The sequence below is a fragment of the Rhopalosiphum padi genome, chromosome 4, assembly GCF_020882245.1.
Source record: "Rhopalosiphum padi isolate XX-2018 chromosome 4, ASM2088224v1, whole genome shotgun sequence".
Taxonomy (NCBI): Eukaryota; Metazoa; Arthropoda; class Insecta; order Hemiptera; family Aphididae; genus Rhopalosiphum; species Rhopalosiphum padi.
The window spans coordinates 8,566,846-8,590,739 of NC_083600.1; the positions used below are offsets into that span (position 1 = coordinate 8,566,846).

A 23,894-nucleotide genomic window follows, 5' to 3' on the forward strand; every position below is an offset into this window, starting at 1 on the left:
TATATGATATAAAAATTAATTAAACAATGTTTATGTAGACAAAAAATATTCAGCTAGATACTACGACCTACTCGACACTGCGGGTATTATCAAACACCACACGGGGGGGCTTAGGAATCCCGATTACGTAATATCGTCCACGTTCGTGCAAAACATTTCAGGTCTAAAACATGTATTCTAAGGATAAAGTGTAAACTTTCTAAAAACAGGTAAACTTTACAACTAAAATTATTCTTTGTTTGCGTGTTTTGACTAAGTGGAAATATTTAGCATAACATATTACATATTACAATATGAACAATATGATGGAACCAGTATAGACACTCTTATCTTTTTTTTTTTTTTTTAATACGCAATATTATAAGTAGGGCTCGGTAGTTGATGACCTTAAAAACATTAAAAAATGACCTAAAAAAATGTCAAAAAATGACTTAAAAAGAAATAAACAGCAAAAAATGCAAAAAAATGCAAAATAAAAATTAGCTGTTCAGATTCACATATACTAATTAAATACATATTTTGTAGTCAGGAGAGCATCGTCTAAAAAGTTCCAAAAACAAATGCAAAATGCATCAACTTCCGAGCCCTAGTTATAAGTATTAATTCCGAGAACCTATTTTTAGACTTAAAATGTTTTATGTGACCGGGGACGACATAGGCTCGCGTGTATGTGGGTACAGTTATATTTCGTCCGTCGTTACAATAATAATATATACAATTTTTTTTTGTTATTGTCATTTGCTATTCGACGCTCGTAAGCACATATAAATCTATATTCCTACTCGGCATGGTCTATTGACACACAATACGCGCGCCTACCTTCATAACGATATTATAAATGTCATCGTAATATTATGTGTAGTTTGTACAGTTATCTATGATGCATACACTACAATATATTGTAGAATATAATATGGACGATGAGGAATTTAAAGCACCGTGACGACGACTGCGGCTGATGTGTAATGATATATAAACACAATAAGTATACATTACCTAATTTACCTATGTACACTCTAATAATAAGGGGTGACGGCGATATTTTAACGTGCTATAATGGATCAATCAATTTTGCGCACTCGAGTCTTTCAAAACAATCTAAATATGTTTTAATAGTGTTTATAATGCCTTTGATTTTATTCAAAATTTGAAAATATTATTTTTATTTTATACAAACTCGTTGACGTAAAATATATAAAACAGTGGGATATAGCTGATGCTCGATTGTAATTGTTGTAGTGCAACAGTATACAAAACATGGTCAGGGACACCCCTGTTTGCCACGTTATTTGTTTTATCCAAACTTTAAATACTTATCCACAAATAAAACGATTGTTGTTTCTACATTCGATGCTTATATATGTATATTGTCCGTGTTTGACAAACGATTCTTCGTTTATTAAATGTAAATCGTGGATTGCTATTCATCTAGTACCCTACGATAGTGATGAATTAAGTTATATGGTGTAACAAGTTAAACCAGTGGCGTTCTGTATGATGAAATATGTTGTGAATCGAATCGATGAGACTGGACTTACGCACGACTGAAATCGATTGTCGATTAAATAAATTTTTATACAAACATCGAATAAATATCTGTACTTATATTATATGACAATAGTATAATACCGTATTGTATAATGTCCGGTTAAAATGATTGTGTGCGTTGAAAACAAACAGAAAAAAATTACATATTACGTACATTATCAATATTATAAATTTATAAACAGACAGTTAGCGATACAATGACAAGCAGTACACCGCGCGTATAATATAATATTATGATATTATGAACAATAATGATGTATAATTAATATATTATTGATCGTCACTTTTATCCGCGCGATCTATTTATCATTACCACATTATTATAGGTACAACATAATATATTATAATATTACATCGTCACACACGGTATCGTACCGTAAATCATCGTCGTGAAATATTGTTAAAAATACACGTGGATAAATGATAATAAAACATAATATTTAGTATATTATTGTTCGATTTGCTTGGTCACGGTAGTGGTGATGGCAGGCCCGGTGGACGACCAGCTCTCCTCGAACGATTCCTCGGACGAGAACTGTTGCGACGATGACATGACCGTCTTCTTTTTCACGCCGCCGTTGGCCAGCTTCTCTACGGTCTCGGACACCGACTTGGTCGATTCCTCTGACTGCACGCTCTTGGCTTTCTGCTCCAGATGCGAGTTGGCCGTGTCTTTGGTCACCTACGATACAGAGTAACCACATTCAAATAAAATAACCTTCAAAAATATCAATATATTGAAAATAGAGTATTTTGACATTATTTTTTTTCACATTACGTTTACTTGGAATAAAACAAGTTACAATTGTTGTCTCGGTAAGACATTTCTTAAAAAAAAAATGAATAAAAATTGTTTTTTGATTTCAAAATTCAATTGAATCATTTCTGTCATAAATAGCTATGGAAAACAGAAGAAAATATAATATTATGATAGAGCTGTTTTTCGAGCACTTATTGATATTATGTATTTTTTTTCAGTTTTACTTTTACTTTTACTCTAGGCGCATAATTTATCTAGAGTACACTACCTACCGTCCATCACACTTTTAGTCGAGTTTAACTTAAATATTAACACGGTATGTTAATCATATAAACTTTCATAAATCCTCCAAACTACATAACGAACAAAAAATGTATGATTACAAAACACACGCACACCATTTAGGCAGATTAACCTAAAGTATACTGTATAACCATTTTAATATGACCATGCGATAGATTAAATTTATGATTATATTTTTCAAATTAGCATAGCTCTGACATCTTCTAAAACTATTATCATCGACTACTACATTTACAACATGAAGTTTAATATTCCAGAAACCACTCAAAATAATTTTTATCTATTCTACATTTTTAAATAAAAATACCTTCATTAACAATTTATAATAAAATGGACAGTTCTTATTCGAAAAAATATATGCCACCTTAAATCACTTCTTAAAAAAAATTAGAAATTTACATTTTAAAATATTATTGTCTTAAATATATTTAAAATCTCCAAAACACAGAGTTAAAATAAATCCATTATTAGAAGATAAAATGAAGATAGAGACAGAGACATTAAATTTAATGAGTTACAATACCAAGTATAAGTTAGGTCCTAACCTATATAAAATACTCAAATTATATATTTAAGTTTAATAAATGCGTTGGCTAATACATTATGAATCCAAAAGTAAATTTGTTTATTAAATAAACATTTTATAACTAAATGCATTGTAGTAATTTCTGGGCTTAACTTTTAAATTAATAGTTGATGTGAAAAAGCAGTACACAGATTTGTTTATTTTGGCGAAAAAAACTTTGTTTATTTTTTCAATACTCAAATAGTTTGTATTTCTAAAAATCAATTGGCTTTAGTTTTTGATCTAAAACTTTGAACTTAAAACCGAAATAAATTGGTGTAACAATTTATTTATGGAGTACAATAATATACTTGTCGTTAAAAAATAAAAATCACTGAATTATTTATAAATACAGTTATTTTTAATTAATATTAAAACTATAACTTATAAAATTTCAAACATTGAATTATTTTTACTCATAATATTATTTGTTCAATAATAATAAGTGTTTAACTTTGCCAAATAACTGCCAATCAAATGTGTGTGGTTCTGAATTATCGTCATCAACTTTCCGAATTTCCCTTTTTAGCGATAGAAATAATGTATACGGTTTGAACAGTTTGAAATGTGCGATTATAATTGATAAGTGTACAATTTTGAACGACGTCTATATGAAAAAAAATTGTATTCATTTTTGGTTTGATGAAGAAAATAACATTTATTCTGTGTAGTGTGTATTGCATATTATTGTAGGTATTAGGTGACAAAAATGTATATACATTATTAAGAATGATATTTTTTGTAATAATACATTTAATAAATAAAAAATAAATGTACAATTTGGTCTAGAATTTATTCTATATTATAGATAGACAATTTTTACAAATAACAATATATATTATATTCATATATTAAAATAAATTACAATACCTAATATTTTCAAATATTAGAAATATTATAGTCCCATTATGGGAACTCCCATATTATTTTCTAATACGAACATTTGGTCAAATACGACCTATTATAAATTTATTATCGTCAGTAAAAAAGTCAAACAACTTTAGACAATTCTTTTGAAATCCAATTTAGATACATCCGAAATTTAATTTAAAATAAATAAACAGGTTACGGGAAAAAAAGATGTTTTTCATTAGAAAAAAGTTAGTTGTTATACGCATATACAGGATATTTCTAAGTACTTATATTATTCGAAAATTTGATCCTTAAATAAACTCAAAAATTACGAAAATTAAAAGTAAACATTTAGGATGAGGTTTTTGGCGAATAGATCTGTATATCGTTTTATATTCACACAATATGTATAATGAATGTAACCTATACATTTATGAAGTAGTATTTAACTTTAACCCAGATAATTAATAAGTTGCACAATATAATATTATAATGTGATGCGGGTAATATATTATAATACCTATCATTATAATCGTGTGTTTTCTGAAGCATAGAATACATGTGACATAATATCCGATTTACATTTGACATAAAACTTTGACGTTTTTGTGATCCGGAATAGATATTCCCAGTAGACGTTATAAAATTAAGTTCTCGGTTAATTCCACCTACCATATTTTTGAATGGGTACCCAGTCGATAAAAATAAATTAACAAATAAACCTCTAAGAACAACAAAAAAACCCTCTACCTACGAGTGGCTATTTAATATTTATATAATATTTTAAACACAAACGTAACAACTTTATAAATTCAAAAGATAAATTAATAAACATACCTATTATTAGTTAAACTATACTTGACAAAGTCTAGTGTTTAAAGTACTTTGAAAAATAAATAAATATTGATTAAAAACCACTCGCTCAAATTTTGATCTAAGTACCTACACGGACATTTAAAAAAAAATCACCTTATTAGCAATTTACAAAAAAAAAGTTGGATTTCATTTGAAAAAAAAAGTTAATATCGCCACAAGGTATTCTCATTATAAAATGTGAAGATATATTATATATTATATATTTTAATGTATTGGTATACTCAATTATTTAAAAATATGGCCATTTAATAAACTTAAAAATATCTAAAATCAAAATTTGAATAAACCCTTTATAAAATAGAAATACGGGGTGAGCATGCTTGTGGTTAATCGCCCTGTATAAATTCATTTGATCTATTTTTTAGCCATTAAATGTAAGTACACGTATAGGGTTATTTATACCGATGTTGTCGTACGCAGTGGCGGCGATCAGGTTTACCGAACGCTTGTTTTCCCACGATATTCAACAATATATATAAATATATAAGAACGATTACGTACACAACATTTGGGTTTAGTGGCATCTGCGATGACGTTTTATTCGGCACTTCTGTATTACAGTTCTGCGATAAACCCGAAAACGCCACCCCGGCGCAGAGCTGGCGGTGGGTGATAGAAACGTCCCTTTACAGTACACTGCACAGGGTTGGTTTTTTTTTAAGCTTATGCGAAAAGGGTATAAAGTGCCGCCATAGGCGATTTTATATTTTTTCATTGCTTCACCTCGTATACCTCTAAGACACCCTGCGCGCGTTGAAATGCTATTATATCATGTTTATTTATGTATATAGGTAGATGTATTAAATCTATCGGAATGTCATTATTTTTTCCACCTGAAAACACTCGAAAAATAGGTTAGGTATATTATTATTATTATTACTATAGACGCTATGAGTTTGCAATGAATACTTTTTTAGTGTTTTCAATAAATCTCGAAGCATTATTACTATACACGTGTCATGAGACAATTCAATAATTTTAAAACTTGGGATCCAATTGGTCGATTGTCATTTTGGGTCATCAACGCTATATGACTATATGAGCCAACATCGAAAGGTCTTGAGCGCCGCAAATTATAGAATCAATTTAAGAACATTTGGAATACATAGCAATAATAATAATCAAATAAAACTCACAGGTCACAACACCAATAATGGGTGGAGAACCGCTTACACTGAAAGTTACAACGTGTGACCTATGTCGGGTGGTATTGTTGGTATAATATAATATATTACGGAACTTGCTTTTTATTCATCGGTTTATAAATACTTATACGAATTAAATAGATAATTAGTCACGCATATGAGTTATATGAAAACAATTGCATAATTTTTTTTTAGAAATAAATTGAACACTAAAATAGCGATTTCCCGCCATATAAAGAACAGGTATATACAGTATATAGGTAAGGAGATACATGTGTCATCAGCACCCCAATAATGTAAGAAACTGGAATAACATATTTTTTAATTTTTTTTATTTATATACGGTTGAGCACCAATTGCTACCGCACTAACGATTTACGGTCATCCTCTTGGATAGTTCCATTTAAATTTAAATTCGAGAGAGTTAATGATAAGTATATACCAGTCGCGTATAAGATGATTTAATATTTCGGAACCCATTTGAACAATTTGTGAATTTGTTTTGTGTTTTTCGTTTTGTAATACATTTTGGCTATATTTTTAAGGAACGATTCCATGCAACGTGTTTACTCTGGTGTACATTATGTATAGTGGTATCTCGTAAAACTCGGGAGCGGGACAATAAGTTAGCGTATACAAAACAAATCAAAATAATATGCGTTTTCGTCGTAAATAAACTTTTGGATGTTATTATAATAATAATTGAGATCGCCCGGTTATCTGAAATTACTGTAATTTATTCGTGCGAACCGAGAAAATAACAAAAGCAATCAAAAAATTTGATTTTTAAACAATGATAAAAAACAAGAAGAAGAAGATAATATTATGTTTTATTATACCACGCGTTGTATTGTATTATTTTCGCCATGTATTAAATATATGTATATATATATATATTGAAAATGAATATACGTATAATATCATTCCTATTGATTTATTTAATAATCGTTCGTTTTGTGTTCTCGTATATTTTGTCTTTGGTTTTTGTGAAACTATATATTCGCACTATATCTATTTACACTGTTGTTATACATACATACATATATTGTTATTAAGTACTTTTATTTTCGGAACCGAACAATGTGTGAATGCATGTTTAAAATTTTGTAAACGCGTCCATCGCTTCAATATTATCTTTCCATTTCGTTCCATTTATAATGTAAAAAACAATAATTATATGATGCATGGTTATAGTAATCCTACCAAGAGGTCCCTACAACAATTTATTGTATTATTTTTAATTTTTTTAAATCGTTCAACAGAGAAAGACGATCACTAAGACGCACAATGTTCACACGGGACAGACGCTAAAACAAATTATTCAAATGCTTGTGCTTTGGAAATGCTGATTTTTTCCGAGCGTCTTTGAAAAGTTATAACATTTTGGAAAATTTATATTTTTTACTTTTATTGTAAACGACGCATATTAGTATTACTTCACGAATCACGAGTATAAGTGAATCGAAAAATTAAATACTTAATTTTGTGGATTTCGCTTTAAAAATGTTAAAAATGATTGACCTATAGTATAGGTTATATCTTATACAGTTAGAGTCAGTTAAATGAGAGGATCGGCCGATGGGGTACCGATATTTATTGTATTAATTGTCGTTCACTTGTGTAACATAGTACAAACTACATATACCGCATCAATCAGTGCAATCAATATAATATTATTATGATAATTTTATAAAACAGATTTTAATTCAACCTGAGGTGTGCATGAAAGCAATCAGAAAATGTTTTCATAGACGCAAAATGGTAATTTTTACTATGGATAATTAACGAATTTATGAACTTCAGTTTCGATTAGTAAAAATAAAAAAGAATCAGAATTATTCAGCTCTTTAAATTATACAATATTAAGGTTTGGTTTGATAACACAATTCAACTCTTGCTCACAGACCACAGTCCCGGGTTGAATTAATAATATATTTACCATTGCAACATCTGTAACTATAATATTATTATATTTCACCTATATAGTTAGCCTATACAATTGCCTATACAGCACCCCTTAAACTTAAAAAGCGGATGCGGCATATCGTTACAGAACGAAATCATATTAATAATAATTGTGCAGTGTACCTTAGTATTTATAATAATTTACCTCTTTAGTGCGTTCAGCCACTGAAGACGTCTCTTCAGTCGCCGTCACTGTTTGTTTTCCGGTATTGGGTTTCTTTTCGACCGTTTGAACTTCCATTATAATGATTAAGTATAGTACTATTATTATTTAGAGGATAAGTTTTTTTTTTTTTTTTTTTTTAATTTAATTTTACAATTATAAAAAGAAGAAAAATATGTGTTTTAACTATTTTTATACAATGGCTCGCCGAGACGACTAAACAAAACACGGCGGTGGTTCAGTCGTTCTTTTTATAAACGCTACGAGCGACGGGCGGTAGCGGCTTCACTTCTACCACTTCTTCGTCGTCCTCGTCGTCCTCGTAATCAATTTCAATGTCGTCGTCCGATAGCTCTTCGCCGGAATCACTGTAGTCCCTTAAAAACAAATAAATAAAATCCAGTATAAATACTTGTCGCGCAATATTGAATTGTAATCATTATTATCATTAAATACATAATAATATTATGACTTAAATCGATTGGCGAACGGGTAGAGACATTGGCGACAATATTGCGCAATTGATTTAGTTACATTTTGAAGCGGACGTAACACTCGGAGATTTTCGTATAAATAATCCGGAAATAGCAGTTATCGTTTTACATCGAATGTGCATTGTGCTCTGTGACGAGTTTTAACACCCAAAAATATAATCAGAAAATAAACCTTGAACAAGAAATTCCAAGTAATATATACGATGGATAGGAGAAGTATAGTGAAAACTAAAAATCTATGCATTTCGACAAACCTAATTGTATTTAAATTTTGTGCAGAGGTACATAAAAACATTAAATAAGATTATGGTATATTATGTATTATAAATTATGAATAAATTAAATCATTTGTTTTTTTTTATTTATAGAAAATGTCATTACAACGCAGACAGCAATATGTTAAGCGATTATTATTTGCTATGAGTGTTATGACCATTGATGATATTGTTACTATCAATTATCATTATGATGTGCTCGGACAGTGAAAATTCGTGGAGTCTTGACCGTGTAGGTCTCTGAAATCAGTTCTTCATAATTTTTTTCAACTTTAACTCAAAATCAGATCGGAAATTGATTAGAGTAAACCAAAATTATTGGTCATACGTACAATTTACTATTTTACTGTGATAATGACTAATTACTATTAATTATTAAATAACTAAATCTCAAACGCACACGTTTACTCAGTAGTATATGCGTATTACGTATACTCAAGTATTGACAATCTATGACATTATGTGTTGATTTAAAAAATGATTTATTTTTAACGTATTTTGATTTTAAAATTTTTATTTGAAAATGGTACATACTCGTAATTTACAGCAAGAACAAACTGTAAAAATCTTTACAGCCAAGTAGTGTTAATACAATTTTTTTTTATTATTCATCTTTGCATATTTTTATCTAAAAGTTTTCTATCAATAGCAATATTCTCGGCAATATTTCACTTAAAAATAAAGTTATTTAGTTACTTTTGTATTTTGAATTTTATAAACAATCACCTACCAAATTAATTTCTTGTTAATTCTTATATAATTGAATTATATCTGAGGTAATTTAATTTAATACATAAAAAACTAAAAAGCGAAAATATTGCAGTACCCTTGAGAAGTTATTTTATTGGGCTCTTTGTCGTTTTTATGTCTTTGTTGTCTGGTTCTTTTACATTAAATCCGGTACTGATTATTACCATCGAATTAGTATCACATAGGTACTCACATCACAATTTTTTTCAAAACACATAATTTTTATATTTTCATTGTGTTATTGGAATTTATTTTTGAGAAATAGATAATACTATTATTTGATATAATTATATGTATAATATAATTATTATAATTATGACGTAAAATTTAATAAAACAAATTAATTTAGTTTATTTATTTTTGCTAAATAAACTGCATAAGAATTTATACTTGAACGATTATTAATCCTATAAAAATATAAAATCTAAACAAATCCAATAAATTTAATGTTAAATAATAATTAAATTTGTAATTGTTGATTTTCAAGTTATAAACACAAGTATTAGCGAACAAAGCGCCTGGCAATTTTTTTTTAAATTTAGATATGAGTAGATTTCAGTTATACAGGAGCATCCTATAAAATATGTTGAACCACCAAACACCACTCATTTAATTAACACTCATTAAGTCATAATATTATACTCATTAACTACTATACCTACATTTAATTTTTATGTGCCAAAATACTCCGAATATTATTATACTTAAGAAAATGAAATAAAAATGTATGTTATTTTTTTTTTTTTTTTTTAAAAAGGAAAAACTTAAAATAATATATAAATTCATTTCAAAAATATGATTTTGTAACTAGTTAAGTTAATGTAAAATAAATGTTTTTAAAAACATAGGTAATTTTTAAATCGTGAGAGTTATGCATTAAATTAATCATCAAGTATACATCATACACATGTTACCGATGTTAGTTTACATAAAATGCCATATATTTCTTAACATAACCTAAATTGCTAAATCGTGCAATATTCTTCGTCCTCGACGTATTAAGTTTACTTATAACATAATAATATTATATGTATAGTATAATATTATAGTGTTAGTATAGCTACTATAGACAAATTCAAACGACGACGACTGTAGCTGCATTCGACCTCGGTCTTTATTAGCATGCACAGCATAGGCGAAACTGCGAAAGCGACAATATATAGACACACACAAATAATAAACTGCGCAATGATGTAAAGAAAAATATACACACGACGTACGAAATAGTTTTCTATTTTTTTTTTTTCAATGATAGGGATGACCAACCAGATAATAAGCCTTCTCAAAAAGGTTTACAAAAATATTAAAAAAATTGTTTGTTTTTGTTTTCTATATGATATGCATAGATAATCTAATCTTGCCAATGGCATATCCCTAATCAATATTATAAACATATGAATATATCTAAAGCCTGAAAATTTCAAAAAATATATTATTGATAATTTATAATACTTTAATTTATAAAAACGCATGTGAAGTAAACACATAGAACTAACGAAGTATAAGCTTTACGACGATGCATATCAACAATTAACATTTGCATAATTGCATTTAAATGCCTATATTTTTATAGTTGCTTACCAACGCAGGTAATATGCTGGACTATTATTTAAATTTTTTGAACTTTTTATGCTACACTTGCTTAAATATTTACTTTAAAACGTAGCTTTCGAATATTTTATTGTAATAGTGAGTTAGAAGTTTTTATGCGCCAATATAACTTATTCCATTAAAATAATATATTCAATAGGTAATATAAATTCTGATGAAGGTATTGAAAATCAAATGTAAGCCCTTCGAAATATAATCATATTAATTAGTTAAACGTATAAACGTTTGCTATACATTTAATTATAACATTTTAAATCTTAAATTAATTTATGTATTATAATAAATGTATACTGTATTATTAATTGTTACTTTATAATTTAAAGTTAAATATGAAATAGAATAATATTATTTTTACATAAGTACCTATCACAGAATATGTAAAAAAAAAAAAAGAAGATTTATTGAGGGCTGCTTAAATTTATATATCCTGGGTTAAAAATATTACCAATTTTTCCATTTAAAACAAATTATTATAAAATTAAACTGTATGTTTAATCGTTTAAAAAAATATTATTTGAACTGGTTTAGTCACATGTACAGTGGGTGAGAAAAATCAAGACTCAAATCTGAATACCTAATTGGAATACTTGTGCTGTTTATTCAAAAGAATACTTATTTGTTGTATTCAACAGATTTATTTAAATAGCGTGTAGAATACAAACAAAAAATGCATTCTTTTCATAATTACTCATACAATATTTAGTTTTAATGTGAATTGTTATTACGTTCGTTCTGGGTATTAAAATTACATCGTAACTCAATAAATCGAAAAGAACAGTTTAATGTCCCAGCGTCCCTGTTTATAGAATACTCGTTGACTATTTTGTACTATACTATTGTATATCTGCACACCGCAAACTCAGATAATATGTTTGTTCAGTTCATTGGCCTTTAGCTAGTACAGGTCATTAAATTTCAATCAAACAGGACCATAAAAAACAGAAATAGTAAGTCGGTGACCGCTCCATTCGATTGATTAATAAAAATGATATATAACCTATATATATATATATATAAATTCTAAATACAACTAATTAAAGCGAGTTATTAGTAAAAAAAAAAAAAAAATGTTATTCAAATCAATAAAAACACAATATTTAATTTTTTTTTTAATATATAAATTCGTCAATTTTTTCTTTTTTTTTCTAAATTGTTTTACACAAATAAAATTATAAATCTTTCGATAACATTACTTAAATCTATATATATATATATCTATATTAAATATTAGATGTACGCAATAGTTAGGATAAAATATATATTATTATAAAATCGACATCTACATTATTATTATTATTATAAAAAAAATAAGCTCTCCGCGTACAATATATTATGTAATACCATATTATATTATATATAGCAGCGGCAGCAGTAGCAGCAACAGTAATAATAACAATATTATTATACAATGACTACTACTCAAATAAAAATGTTGTTGTTATTATTATTATAGTACGACGACGACGACGGGTCGAGGCCAAAAGCCTAACCGAGGGCGGCGGTAACGACGACGACGACGACGACTTACAGCTGTTGGTCTTGAATGGATTCATGGTGGCGGTGCAGGAGTTGACCGCCGTGCGCCTGTTCGGCTGACAAAAAGTCTTCGACTGCATCTCCGGCGGAGGTGGCATTACCTGTTGTCACTACCGGTGGTTTGACGACCGTTTCACCTTTTTCCAGTGTCGCAAAGTCCACCGCCGGCACATGGCCTTTGCCCGAATTTTCGTTGACGTCGTCTTCTTGAAATTTCACGTGGGCCGCGGCCTTATTTTCTGGCACCACCGGTTTCAGTACTTTTTTGTCATCACTATCAACTTTGACTTCCGGCCGACTAGTGTTGTCTTTGGCTGGTTCCGGAACGGTGGCCGGGTCACTTTTAATCGTCGTCGACGACGACGAGGGAGGTGGCGGCGGCGGCAGCACTGGTTTCACCGCTGTTCCTCTCTCGGCGATTTCGAACTCAGCCTTTGGCTTTGGTGGTGGCACGTCTCTGTCTTCCCTCTCGACTATTTCGAACTCCGACGACTTGAACTTGGACGCGTCCTTTTCAGATACCACAGGTTTGGTGGGGGGATTTCCTTCCCTCTCACCGACCTCAAAATCAGGCTTTAACTTGGCGAGAGTCTCTGTTTTTTTTGCATTATCGATATCATTTTTAAGCTTGATTTCACCAGTGGTTTCCTCCGGGACCTTTGGCGGCTCGGGGTTTTTTATTTCGTCTTTGGGTTTAGGCAACACGTCCGGTACTTTGACTTCTTCAATTTTGTTGGCCGGAACGCTGGGTTTGGTAGGTGCCTCATTTGTTACAACTTTACTTTCGGGTTTTTTAGGTACAATCGCTGCTTTCTCATCCTCTTCAACTTCATCTTCGTCTTCTAATTCCAATTCATCTTCTTCTTCTTCTTCTTCTTCATCTTCGTTATCGTCGAAAATCTCTTCGATATCATCATCTTCATCGTCTTTGTTTTCGATATTAATGTCATTGCTGACAACATCGACAGGCGGAACTACATCAGCCAAAACTGTTGATTGGTCCTCAGGACTGGACGGACTGTCTTTGATGGATTCTGTAGAGATCTGCAAATAGAACAAATTCATGTATTTTTAATCGGAAATAAATTTACTAAGATTGAATTGTGGAGAGAATAAAAAATAATGTGACAGCTGCTGCACCACATGGACGAGTAAAACGGATGCCAAAAATTTCAAGTAGGCATTTATTACAGGCTATACATTAATAAATTATTCTTAACTTTAAAAATTAACATATGTGTTCGTTGGAAAAATGCCCGGACTTATAATAATTAATGTTATGTTTTACAGCACAATCTTTTTTTTTAGATAGGTACCTAGGAGGTAGTTAAATCTTAAGCATAAATATACTATTGTTTATATTAAAGAATTTATAGCAAGAATATTGTAAAACTTTTTGTTATTTCGAAAAAGGGATATATGTATAATATTACAAGTATATTTTTAGAAAGTATATAATAAACCAAATAAAACAATGCTTATAATTTTCAAAAGTAAAAATTAGATATATAAGTTAAGTTTAAGTAGTTCAAATACAACATTTAATTTACTCAATTGTAATTTTTTTTTCTTGAATAGTTAACACAAAGTTAATTTGTAGAATAATGTTTAAGGTATCTATAACAACAACTATTTGTAACACTTTTCATTTGCATATACGTTTAACGTATTTTACGTATTATACAATTAAATGTATACGCCAATTATTGTTTTCATTTTAACCCAATTATTTAATTATGCATCATAAATAGTTATTAAATGAAAAAATTAAGACCAGAAAACTATTAACAATAATTATAGGTACCTATTTAACGAAACAATATTAAATGAACTTGGAACTACTAAGTAGGAAATATAATTGAAATAAAACCTAATCGAACGATGAAATATAAGCAAAAGACTTTTAATTCTAATTTAAGTATATATAATTGTAGAATTATATTATGTATATATAACTATACAATATACAAAGCGATATTATTATTTGATGTTACGACTTTAATGAGTGGACTTTGAAATTGGTACGACGAATAATACGAAACCAGACGAGATCAATAATTGGGTCAAATAAATGACGCAACAATAATGATAGAACTATTTTATTATAATATGTTAATCGTGTGTCATCAAATTAAGTTTAGTCAAGTCTCGTCGACTACTCAAAATTCAAATAGCAAATAAGATTTTACTTGTATTTTTTTGGGTTGTATATTAATTCAAATATAACTTATATAATCTCAAGAGATAAGGTTAAAATGTAAGTTATTAACATTTTCGTATTATAAAAATTCTACTAAGAATAAAATAATATTTATTTATCGTATACCTATATGATATACTACGCGCAAATTACTTACTATTCGTAATTTCTATATTCCCAATTTGGATACTCTACGTGTTACTGCAAATACACATACACCTAATTGTATACCCACGTCGTAAATTATAATATAATCGTTAATCGTTTCCAAATTATTAATTGCACCATGCACGACGATGGATGTATTTTATTATTATAATTTTTTTGAATCAATCTGTCGGATATCTTTATAGTTTATACTGAGTAAATTCTCCAGCAAATTATATAGTTTACATTGTCGCGGTAAGAACGGAAATTGAAAACCAGGAATATTTTTTTCGAGTAGGCGTAACAGATGACGGTCCGCTGGAGCTATAGTACACGCCATATTAATAATATGAAAGTGATGAAAAAAATCGAAACTTCCTTTTACGCCAACGCGTATTACAACCTATACATTTATATGTAGTGAGTCCGTAACCAAGTGGGTAAATCAAGGTCGTGGTGTAAATATAGCGTATTTGTACACGCATGGATCGTAAACGATTTGAATGTGAGAAAAGGGTAGGTATTACTTGGTAAAACGAACGTTTTCTCGCAGCTAAAGAGATCCGTTCAAAAATAGAACAATAACTACGGACTACTGACTATAAATCGCAGGGCGATCCTAATTCACCAAGTATTCTCACCCCTGTAAATAATTTTTGAAATATTTAAGGATTATATTTTCAATTATTTCAATATTTTATACCAATTAAAAACATTTTGTTTTAGTGTAAATTTTTTTTTTTTTTTTTTGTTAAATTTCAGTGCACCTGATTCAAAATTCAATCAAGTAGTTTCCAAGTTATTAAAATTAATATATATAAAGCATGATTAATGAATCATTCGATATATTTTCTACCACATAGTTTGAGAATAAAAAGTTAAGCCTTTCATAAGAATCGGTGCGGAAATGCTAGAAAGATAGGTGCTTGTAAGCAACAAATACCTCAAATAATATGAAGATTTAAGACCGATACCGTATTATATTATACCCATTTGGCGTCGCTAATTATTATAGGTATTTTATATATAAGGAAATGATTATAAGTCTAATGACTATTTTTTTCCTATAATTCGAGCACTAAAATAGCCAATAGGTGACTAGCACATTGCAATAATAGAAAATAATATAATATTTGTTCGTAACGTGTCACCCAACAATCTGAATGCGTGTACGATAAGCTTTAACGTTGAACGATATGTTATAAATTACAGTATAATACATAATATAATACATATTACAGCCATATATATATATACACTAATACAGTAGGTACGTGCACTGAATGTCAAATAACGTAAAAATAACGACCTTTCTGTAACTCATTCAATCAGTCCCACAGTAAGCAAATATACCTAACCTAATGTCCTAACCTATGGTGGTATTAGGATTAAGTAACAAGAATCGATATAAATAATATATTAATATGTAGCATATTTAATTCTCGATTTAATTTGTCGAAATGTATAATAATATATATACCTGAAACATTTATATAAATTCAAAATATAAAATTAAATAAAACGCGTATGTTTATAAGGTAAACGTTTTTTTCATTTCAACAGTGACATCGAACGTGGATAATTATTATTTGTAATCGCTATTCGCTGCTGTATAGTATATACCTACAGTACACGCACGAAACGAATCTCGATTGTTCTTGTACGTATTACTATTATTATTATTATTATTATTATTATACAGTCGGATTCGAACAGCGTTTAAAATATTATAATTACGAAGCATCTGGCAAAATATTACAAATATAATATAAGTAAAAAAAAATAAATATTTACCTACTCGTTTTTCGAAAAAAAAACTGTAATATGTATCTATATTATTTCAATTTCAATTATTACACAGTTATAATACAGTAAGTTAATGAATAGTGACATATCGTGTATAATCACTATCGTGCTGATGATCGGGACCGGAAAAATGATTCATCGCGTAAACACAATAAACACGATGATTAAACGGCGCACGATAAATATTATTACTTGGATTTTTCAATATCTGTGTCGATCATTGACATTTGTGCGCAGAGTGGTAAGTACGTATATTTAAAAATATATTCCTATATAATATGATGTATTATATATATATAGGAAAACAGGAATGGGAGGTATTGATATCGAGGCCGGGCATAAAGTATAACGAGTTAAGTTAAGAATAACTTTGACTCGACACAAAATCAGTTAATTTTGAATTTAATTAAGTTTTTTAATTATTAGTTTCGTTTATGTATAGACATTCTTGATAAATGTGTCACTTGGAAGTTGAAAGTTACATTACCACTATTCACTAAACAAAATCACAAAATCACCCATATGCAAAGAAAATTAATTTAATTTAAGTTAGTCAATTTTTTTTCAACATAATTTATTATATACACATATCAACTTTATATATATATATTATTATTATTATACATAAACGTAAAACTTAAACGAAATTAAACGAAATAAATTTATTCATCGAATATTCCAGTCTCGAATTTTAATTTAATATTTGTACACACCATATACGAGTAAAAAATAATATATAAGAAGGTATACTAAAGGTATATCAACGTGCTATCGAGTATTACACGACGCATGGACGCGCCAGAGATTTAATCGGATTGGAATTCAGAATGTTGAAAAATACTACTTCAATTTATAGGTATAATATTTACAATGATCATGTAATAAATAATAATTATTTATTAATCATATGGCGTCACACCGGAATAATATTTACGTCCAGATAATAGAAATAAAATAATATGATTATGTCTAGTGCATGTGATGCAATCTCGTCACTCCTCCGCCTCCTCACAATAGCCGTGTACAAAGTTTACGGAACTACTATTCTACTGATAGTACTATCATCATTAAGATATAATTAGAGCCCTATACTGGCCCTCGTAATGGTAAATGGAGTCATGTTAATTGTATACAATAATAGTTATAATATAGATGCACAATAAGTAATAAGTAGTTACTTGTTATAGTGAGAATGGGTGTATAACAATATTAACAGCGTTTGTAGAATCGTCAAAATAATAATAGCAACATAATAATTATATTGCACCTATTCAACGTTTAATAATTATAATTTACTATTTAGCTATACGTAGATATATTATAGTAACGCGAAAAGCGAATATTGTACAACAGCTAGCAGTGAGAATAGTATGTACAGTCAATAGTTGAATTATAAAATAATGGTCGAGAACCTGAAAAATATATTTTTGAAAAACTAAATTGACAAATTGAGTTATAAAAAAAAAATATGACATTCTCAATTAACAAAACATACATCATAAATATATAAGTTATATTATATATCCGTAATTAATATTAAATTAAATAGTCGTTTAACAATAATACCTAATATTTTTAATTAGCATATTTATTTTGGTTTAATTTTGAATTGATTTTTTTGTTATTCTAAAAAATGAATTTTTTTATATCGTATAGATCATTTTAAAAAAATGAACTAATTAAAAAAGTGTTGAAAAACGTTATCTAAAATATAATTCACGGTATATGCTAAAAAAAAAAATATTTTTGTAATAAATATAATTTTGATTAACTTAAGTTATGGACTCCCCCTGCAGGTTGTTATATCAAAATGACTATGAGACAAATCTCCGAATCTATCGACAAATTAAAAGCTCTGCTTTTTAAAAGGGATACATATGATACGGCACCCACTAAAGAAAGGTTGAAAACTCAAAAATATCTAAAAACAAATAGAATTCCAATAACCTCCTCCTCCTCCTCCCAAATGGCATTTCAATACGAGGTTGCCCATCCGAAATATTTAGTGGGACCTTGGAGAATGCGTACACGCTGTATATGTAAAATTATATTAGGTGCGTAGGCGTAATGACACATATAGTGTGTCTGAAATAAAGATTTTGTTACGTGTACAAAACCCACGACTCGGAGACAATTGTACGCAGTGGACAATCGAAAAAATATAAAATATGAATCACGGTAAAACTATTTTCGATTGTATACAGGTGAACGACACTCGGTAACGGCAATAGCTTTAATCTGAAGACGGTGCATTATAATATTACAAATGATAATTATTGCGGTTTTATTGAGGAGCGTTTTATGTGTTATACATATAATACGTGATATGTACGTAGATTGTAGGTACGTAGGTATACATATAATAATACAGCAGCTGAGTTCGTATTTGACGGTTAGCGAATCGATGGCACACCACAACCTTGACGAATTTTTTTCGGGAGAAGTTTCGCCAATTCGCCGCCGTCACCTGCGTGTGTTCAACTCAAGGACGACACAGCGACTATAATAATATAGACTGCACTGCACTACAATACGCGTCGGTGTACGCCGTAAATAATAATATTACGGGTAATATCATACTTATATTTATATATGATAATATCGTGAGTCACGCAACTCGTAGATGCGAACACGAGTGACGAACAGACGAGAGAACGAAAATACCTCGCGCTATCCATTACTATACAGTATACGGATATATGGAGCTAATAGCCTAATAATACATAGTGCACGATCACGTATGTCGGTTCGGACGCCAACCGCAGTGCATTGGCCACCGCGGAGCCAGGAAATCGGTAAATATAAATGGCTCGAAGCTAAAGTAAGAAATGGACTTGCGCGAATTTTGCGTGCAAACATATTATCAAAATGTGCCGAATAACGCGTTAGGTATTTCGTCGCACTGTAGCGGCTGCGAAGTATATGATTTGTATGAAACAACTTCGGGGATGGGTTTAATTGCATATCAACGATGAGTACTCTAACAGTGTTACATTACAGTACTTTAATAAGTATACGGGTAATAGAAAGATTATATTAAAAAGATAAGTTTTTATGATATTGTCTTAATGACAGACGAGTGACGACCAGTTCTATTATTCATAACTTTACACAAAAAATAACAAAAACAGTCCGTATAGAGAATCCTTGTAACTTTGATGAAAATTGATACAATTAGAACCTTGGACGTATTTTTACACCAAATTCACATTATATTCTTAGGGTATATTACATACAATGGACTTCGAACTAACATTTATTTTAAACTGATTGACAACCGTGCGTACATAAACTATAAATAAATATAATAAATTTTTTTTCTTTTCCGCTATTCTAACCATATACCTAAAAAAGTTGATTTAATATGTGGAAAAATGACTTTTGGGTGAGGTGAATTAATAAATTCCAAAGTATGTTTTGATAAACACTAAAAATCGATTTTAAGATTTCGAACTTGAAAACTGATCGTTTTCGGCGATAATTCAAAAGATTAATCGTGAGTACGTATATCTGTACATGGATATGTTCTTCGGACATCTAGACATAGTATGAATATAAAGCGTATCGGTTCAAACACGGCACCGATTGTGTAACATTGCACGGTGCACATAGTACCTATGTCTATATTTAACGACTTGCCTTTACCGCCGATTGCGTAACAGCTTAAACGGTCTCGTCGTCGTAAAGCACAAACGTGATAATATTAGACACACACAAACTCAGTGCGACGATAAAAACGTAGAAAATTATAATTTAAATTTATATTATGTATAATAAATACCTATAGGTAATAATGTAATATATAATTGTGCATATTAATTTATTATCACGATTATAAAATTATATTTGAGACGTGTTTTGTTCATATTGTTTTAAAACGTGTTGATAATTCGAATTCGAACGGGAACGATAAATTTAATTAATGATAAATGATCAATAACGACCATATTATTATTATTATTATTATTCCGATCGTACTGCGGGACGGCGTGAAAAAAGACGGTAAAATGTCGTTGTCCCATGTGTGTTGCCGAATTTCACGTTCTATAATAAAAACCGGCGACGGAGCTCTACAACACGAAATAGAAACGTTTATAAATAGAGATCGTGTCGCAATCAGGCGCGTCATATGTCTGGCGCACTGTGTTTTTTGTCTACCGAATACTGATATAAGTTATAATATCATACGCCTTACCCCATGCACAGATATTGTCGTTTTCGATTTTAATTTAATAATTTTAATCCAATACCATTTTATTGTTATATTACAATATGTCTGAGACATCGGTATAGGTACACGGCCGTCGTAATACGGAAACCTTGAACTCGACCTCGTGCAATAACGGTGACGGATTTCGAACGATCGATCAACAGAGATAATCGCGTCACACCATATCAAATCGCAATCGGCTGCGAGTCGTTACGCGATAATATTATATTATACCTATATACTATATATTGCTACGGTGGAAAAAAAAGAATAAAATGCAACATAGGACCGTCGTACCTAGACCCGCCTACCTGTCTATATTATACCTGTATTAATCGTGCTTTTGCTTTATTTGTAAACCAACACATATGGTGCCCACTCCCCGTACCCGCGCGCAACGCACAGCCGGTGGAAATCCGATTCCGACGACGATCGATCGTCCACCGCCACCGCTAAATACAACGATAAAACTTAGAAATTTCGACAACCGTATTACTATTATTATTATTATTATTATCATTGTTCTTAAATTATAAAAATGTCAGTAGTTTTGAGCAAACGCTCGGAAATCCGTCCACTAAGACTCACTATAAATTAATTACCGACTACGAAACAGTTAACGGAGGAGGGCTGGTTGTAAAACAATTAAATAAATAAATCGTGTAATGATACGTCGTGTGCTTACCTGTCCGAAGAAGAAGTTCCACACGATCAGCAAGTATCGCTTGAGCACGTCAACGAACATGATTCGTGCCGCGTGTGAACCGGTCTCCGCAAAGTCTGGAAATACGCAGGTGTACTCGGACGTTCACTGTCACTGTATCGTAATTATGATTAGTATGCAACTCCGGCGGTCGGTGCTGCGCGGGCGCGAAATCGCGCTCGGCTCTCGGTTACTTATAAGGACGTTAACGCGCTTATACCCGGTAACTGGTACGCCGGTAAAACGCACTCGACGCCGGTTGCAACTACGCGATCGCGATGCACTGACGGTGTTACGGCGGCGGCGGCGGACGCGCACTAAACAATGAGATTGCCCTTTGACGGTCTGGCAAACGACGCGACGACTGTAATTGATTATAATATTATTATTGTTACTGATTTATTGTCTTACGATCGTGATGACAACTCTCGTTTTCCCGTCGACATTAATTATCATACGGTCGCGAAAATGCCTCGAATTTCGCACCGTATCTAAAATGCAATAACGATATAAATCGTAAGCACTGAACAAAAAACACCAACGACACGGGCGACGCGTAACGCACTGCACCGGCGGCGATAGCGATGCGCTGCGGACGGACAAAAATGCAACAGGGGGGACGATTGCTGTGCCGCAGCGGAGACGGCGGCGGCTGGGATACCGCGTGGCGGGGGACGAGATGAAAAAATTTAAGAAACGCTCGTTCGGAAGATGACGTCAAAATATCTCTGTTACGGGACTGCTATTAATAAGTACACTTACACACGCCGACTTTTTATAATATGTTTGTGTGTGTGTGTGTGTGTGTGTGTGTGTGTAACTAACGCCGCCGCTATCGTCACTGCAGTTTAGTGCGGTGGTGGCGACCGTTTTGGGCGCGCATAATTATTTGGATAATTGTCTATTGAGAATCGTAATTTCTTTGAAAAATTTGAAAACGCAGTTTAATATTCCAACATAATACGAGTATATAATATGTTGTTAGAACTATAATACTAAATTAAACTGGAGACAGGACTACACGAAAATACGGAACCCTATTTTCTCGGAACTATTTTTTCGTGGAAAATATTTCGTTGGAAATTTACATATTATTGAGTCACGGTATACAATTCCGAACAAATATTTTCCGACATAATACGTTTCTGAACTACTATAAAATACTATTCCGACAAACAACGATTCCAAAATAATATTTGGAACGGTTTAAAGTCAAAACGCATGCGTTTTCGAAACGAAACACTAAATAGATACTTGCGTCTCCGGGTAAATACTTTTCCGACATAATGTATTTCCAAACGAATACAGTTCTAAAATGCAGATAAATACGGTTCAGATAATGAATAAAATTTTCGATTTTTTACATTCCAACCAAATATTTTCCTACAAAGCATAGCCATCTATAGGTTTTTCGATTTGATTCTATTTTAACCAGTCCCGACATTTGTTGCATACGACATGACATATTATATTATACTGAGTATTGACGTCGAAGTATCACGCCAATATACCAATTGCTGTATAGTGTATATGGTGTTATGATAAACTTAGCCGTATTATATTCTAACCTGCAGTGTAGACTTTCCGTCATCTTTGGGGATTTAAATATTTCTTTTTTCATTTTTTTCTCCACTCATTTAATATGTCTTTATAAAATCAATGAATTATACTAATGAGATTTCTATAATCATTAATTTTGGTAGAAAACTTAAGACAAAATAACAAACTACGAGTTACGACACGGTATAATTTTACCAGAAAGCCTTTTGTTATAATTCTAAATTGGATCGTGCTTACCTAATTAGTATTATTATTATTATTATTATTATTATTATTATTATTATTATTATTGTATTAATAATTATATTCTTTTAATAGTTGGGTATTTAGGATTTATTTATAATTTATTTTATATAGGTAAGTATAAATAACACTATTCGAGCCTACCTATTTGTTTTTAAAAATGTTCTCCAGCTAATAGAAAA

General features: G+C 30.4%; 2 protein-coding genes across 2 annotated transcripts; both read right to left on the bottom strand.

Annotated features, from left to right (window-relative positions):
* Nucleotides 1-1,584: 1,584 nt before the first annotated feature.
* Nucleotides 1,585-8,398, bottom strand: LOC132928349 (uncharacterized). The gene is made up of 2 exons (XM_060992948.1): nt 8,160-8,398; nt 1,585-2,230 (listed from the first exon to the last, which is right to left on the bottom strand). Exons 1-2 carry the CDS (start codon nt 8,253-8,255, stop codon nt 1,997-1,999), a joined length of 330 nt encoding a protein of 109 aa, XP_060848931.1. The 5' UTR covers nt 8,256-8,398; the 3' UTR covers nt 1,585-1,996.
* LOC132928348 (death domain-associated protein 6-like) lies at nt 8,298-22,648 on the bottom strand. Its single transcript, XM_060992947.1, has 3 exons — nt 21,892-22,648; nt 12,836-13,887; nt 8,298-8,554 (listed from the first exon to the last, which is right to left on the bottom strand). The coding sequence occupies exons 1-3, from the start codon at nt 21,949-21,951 to the stop codon at nt 8,416-8,418; spliced, it is 1,251 nt and encodes a 416-aa protein (XP_060848930.1). The 5' UTR covers nt 21,952-22,648; the 3' UTR covers nt 8,298-8,415.
* Between the last annotated feature and the right edge of the window lie 1,246 nt (nt 22,649-23,894).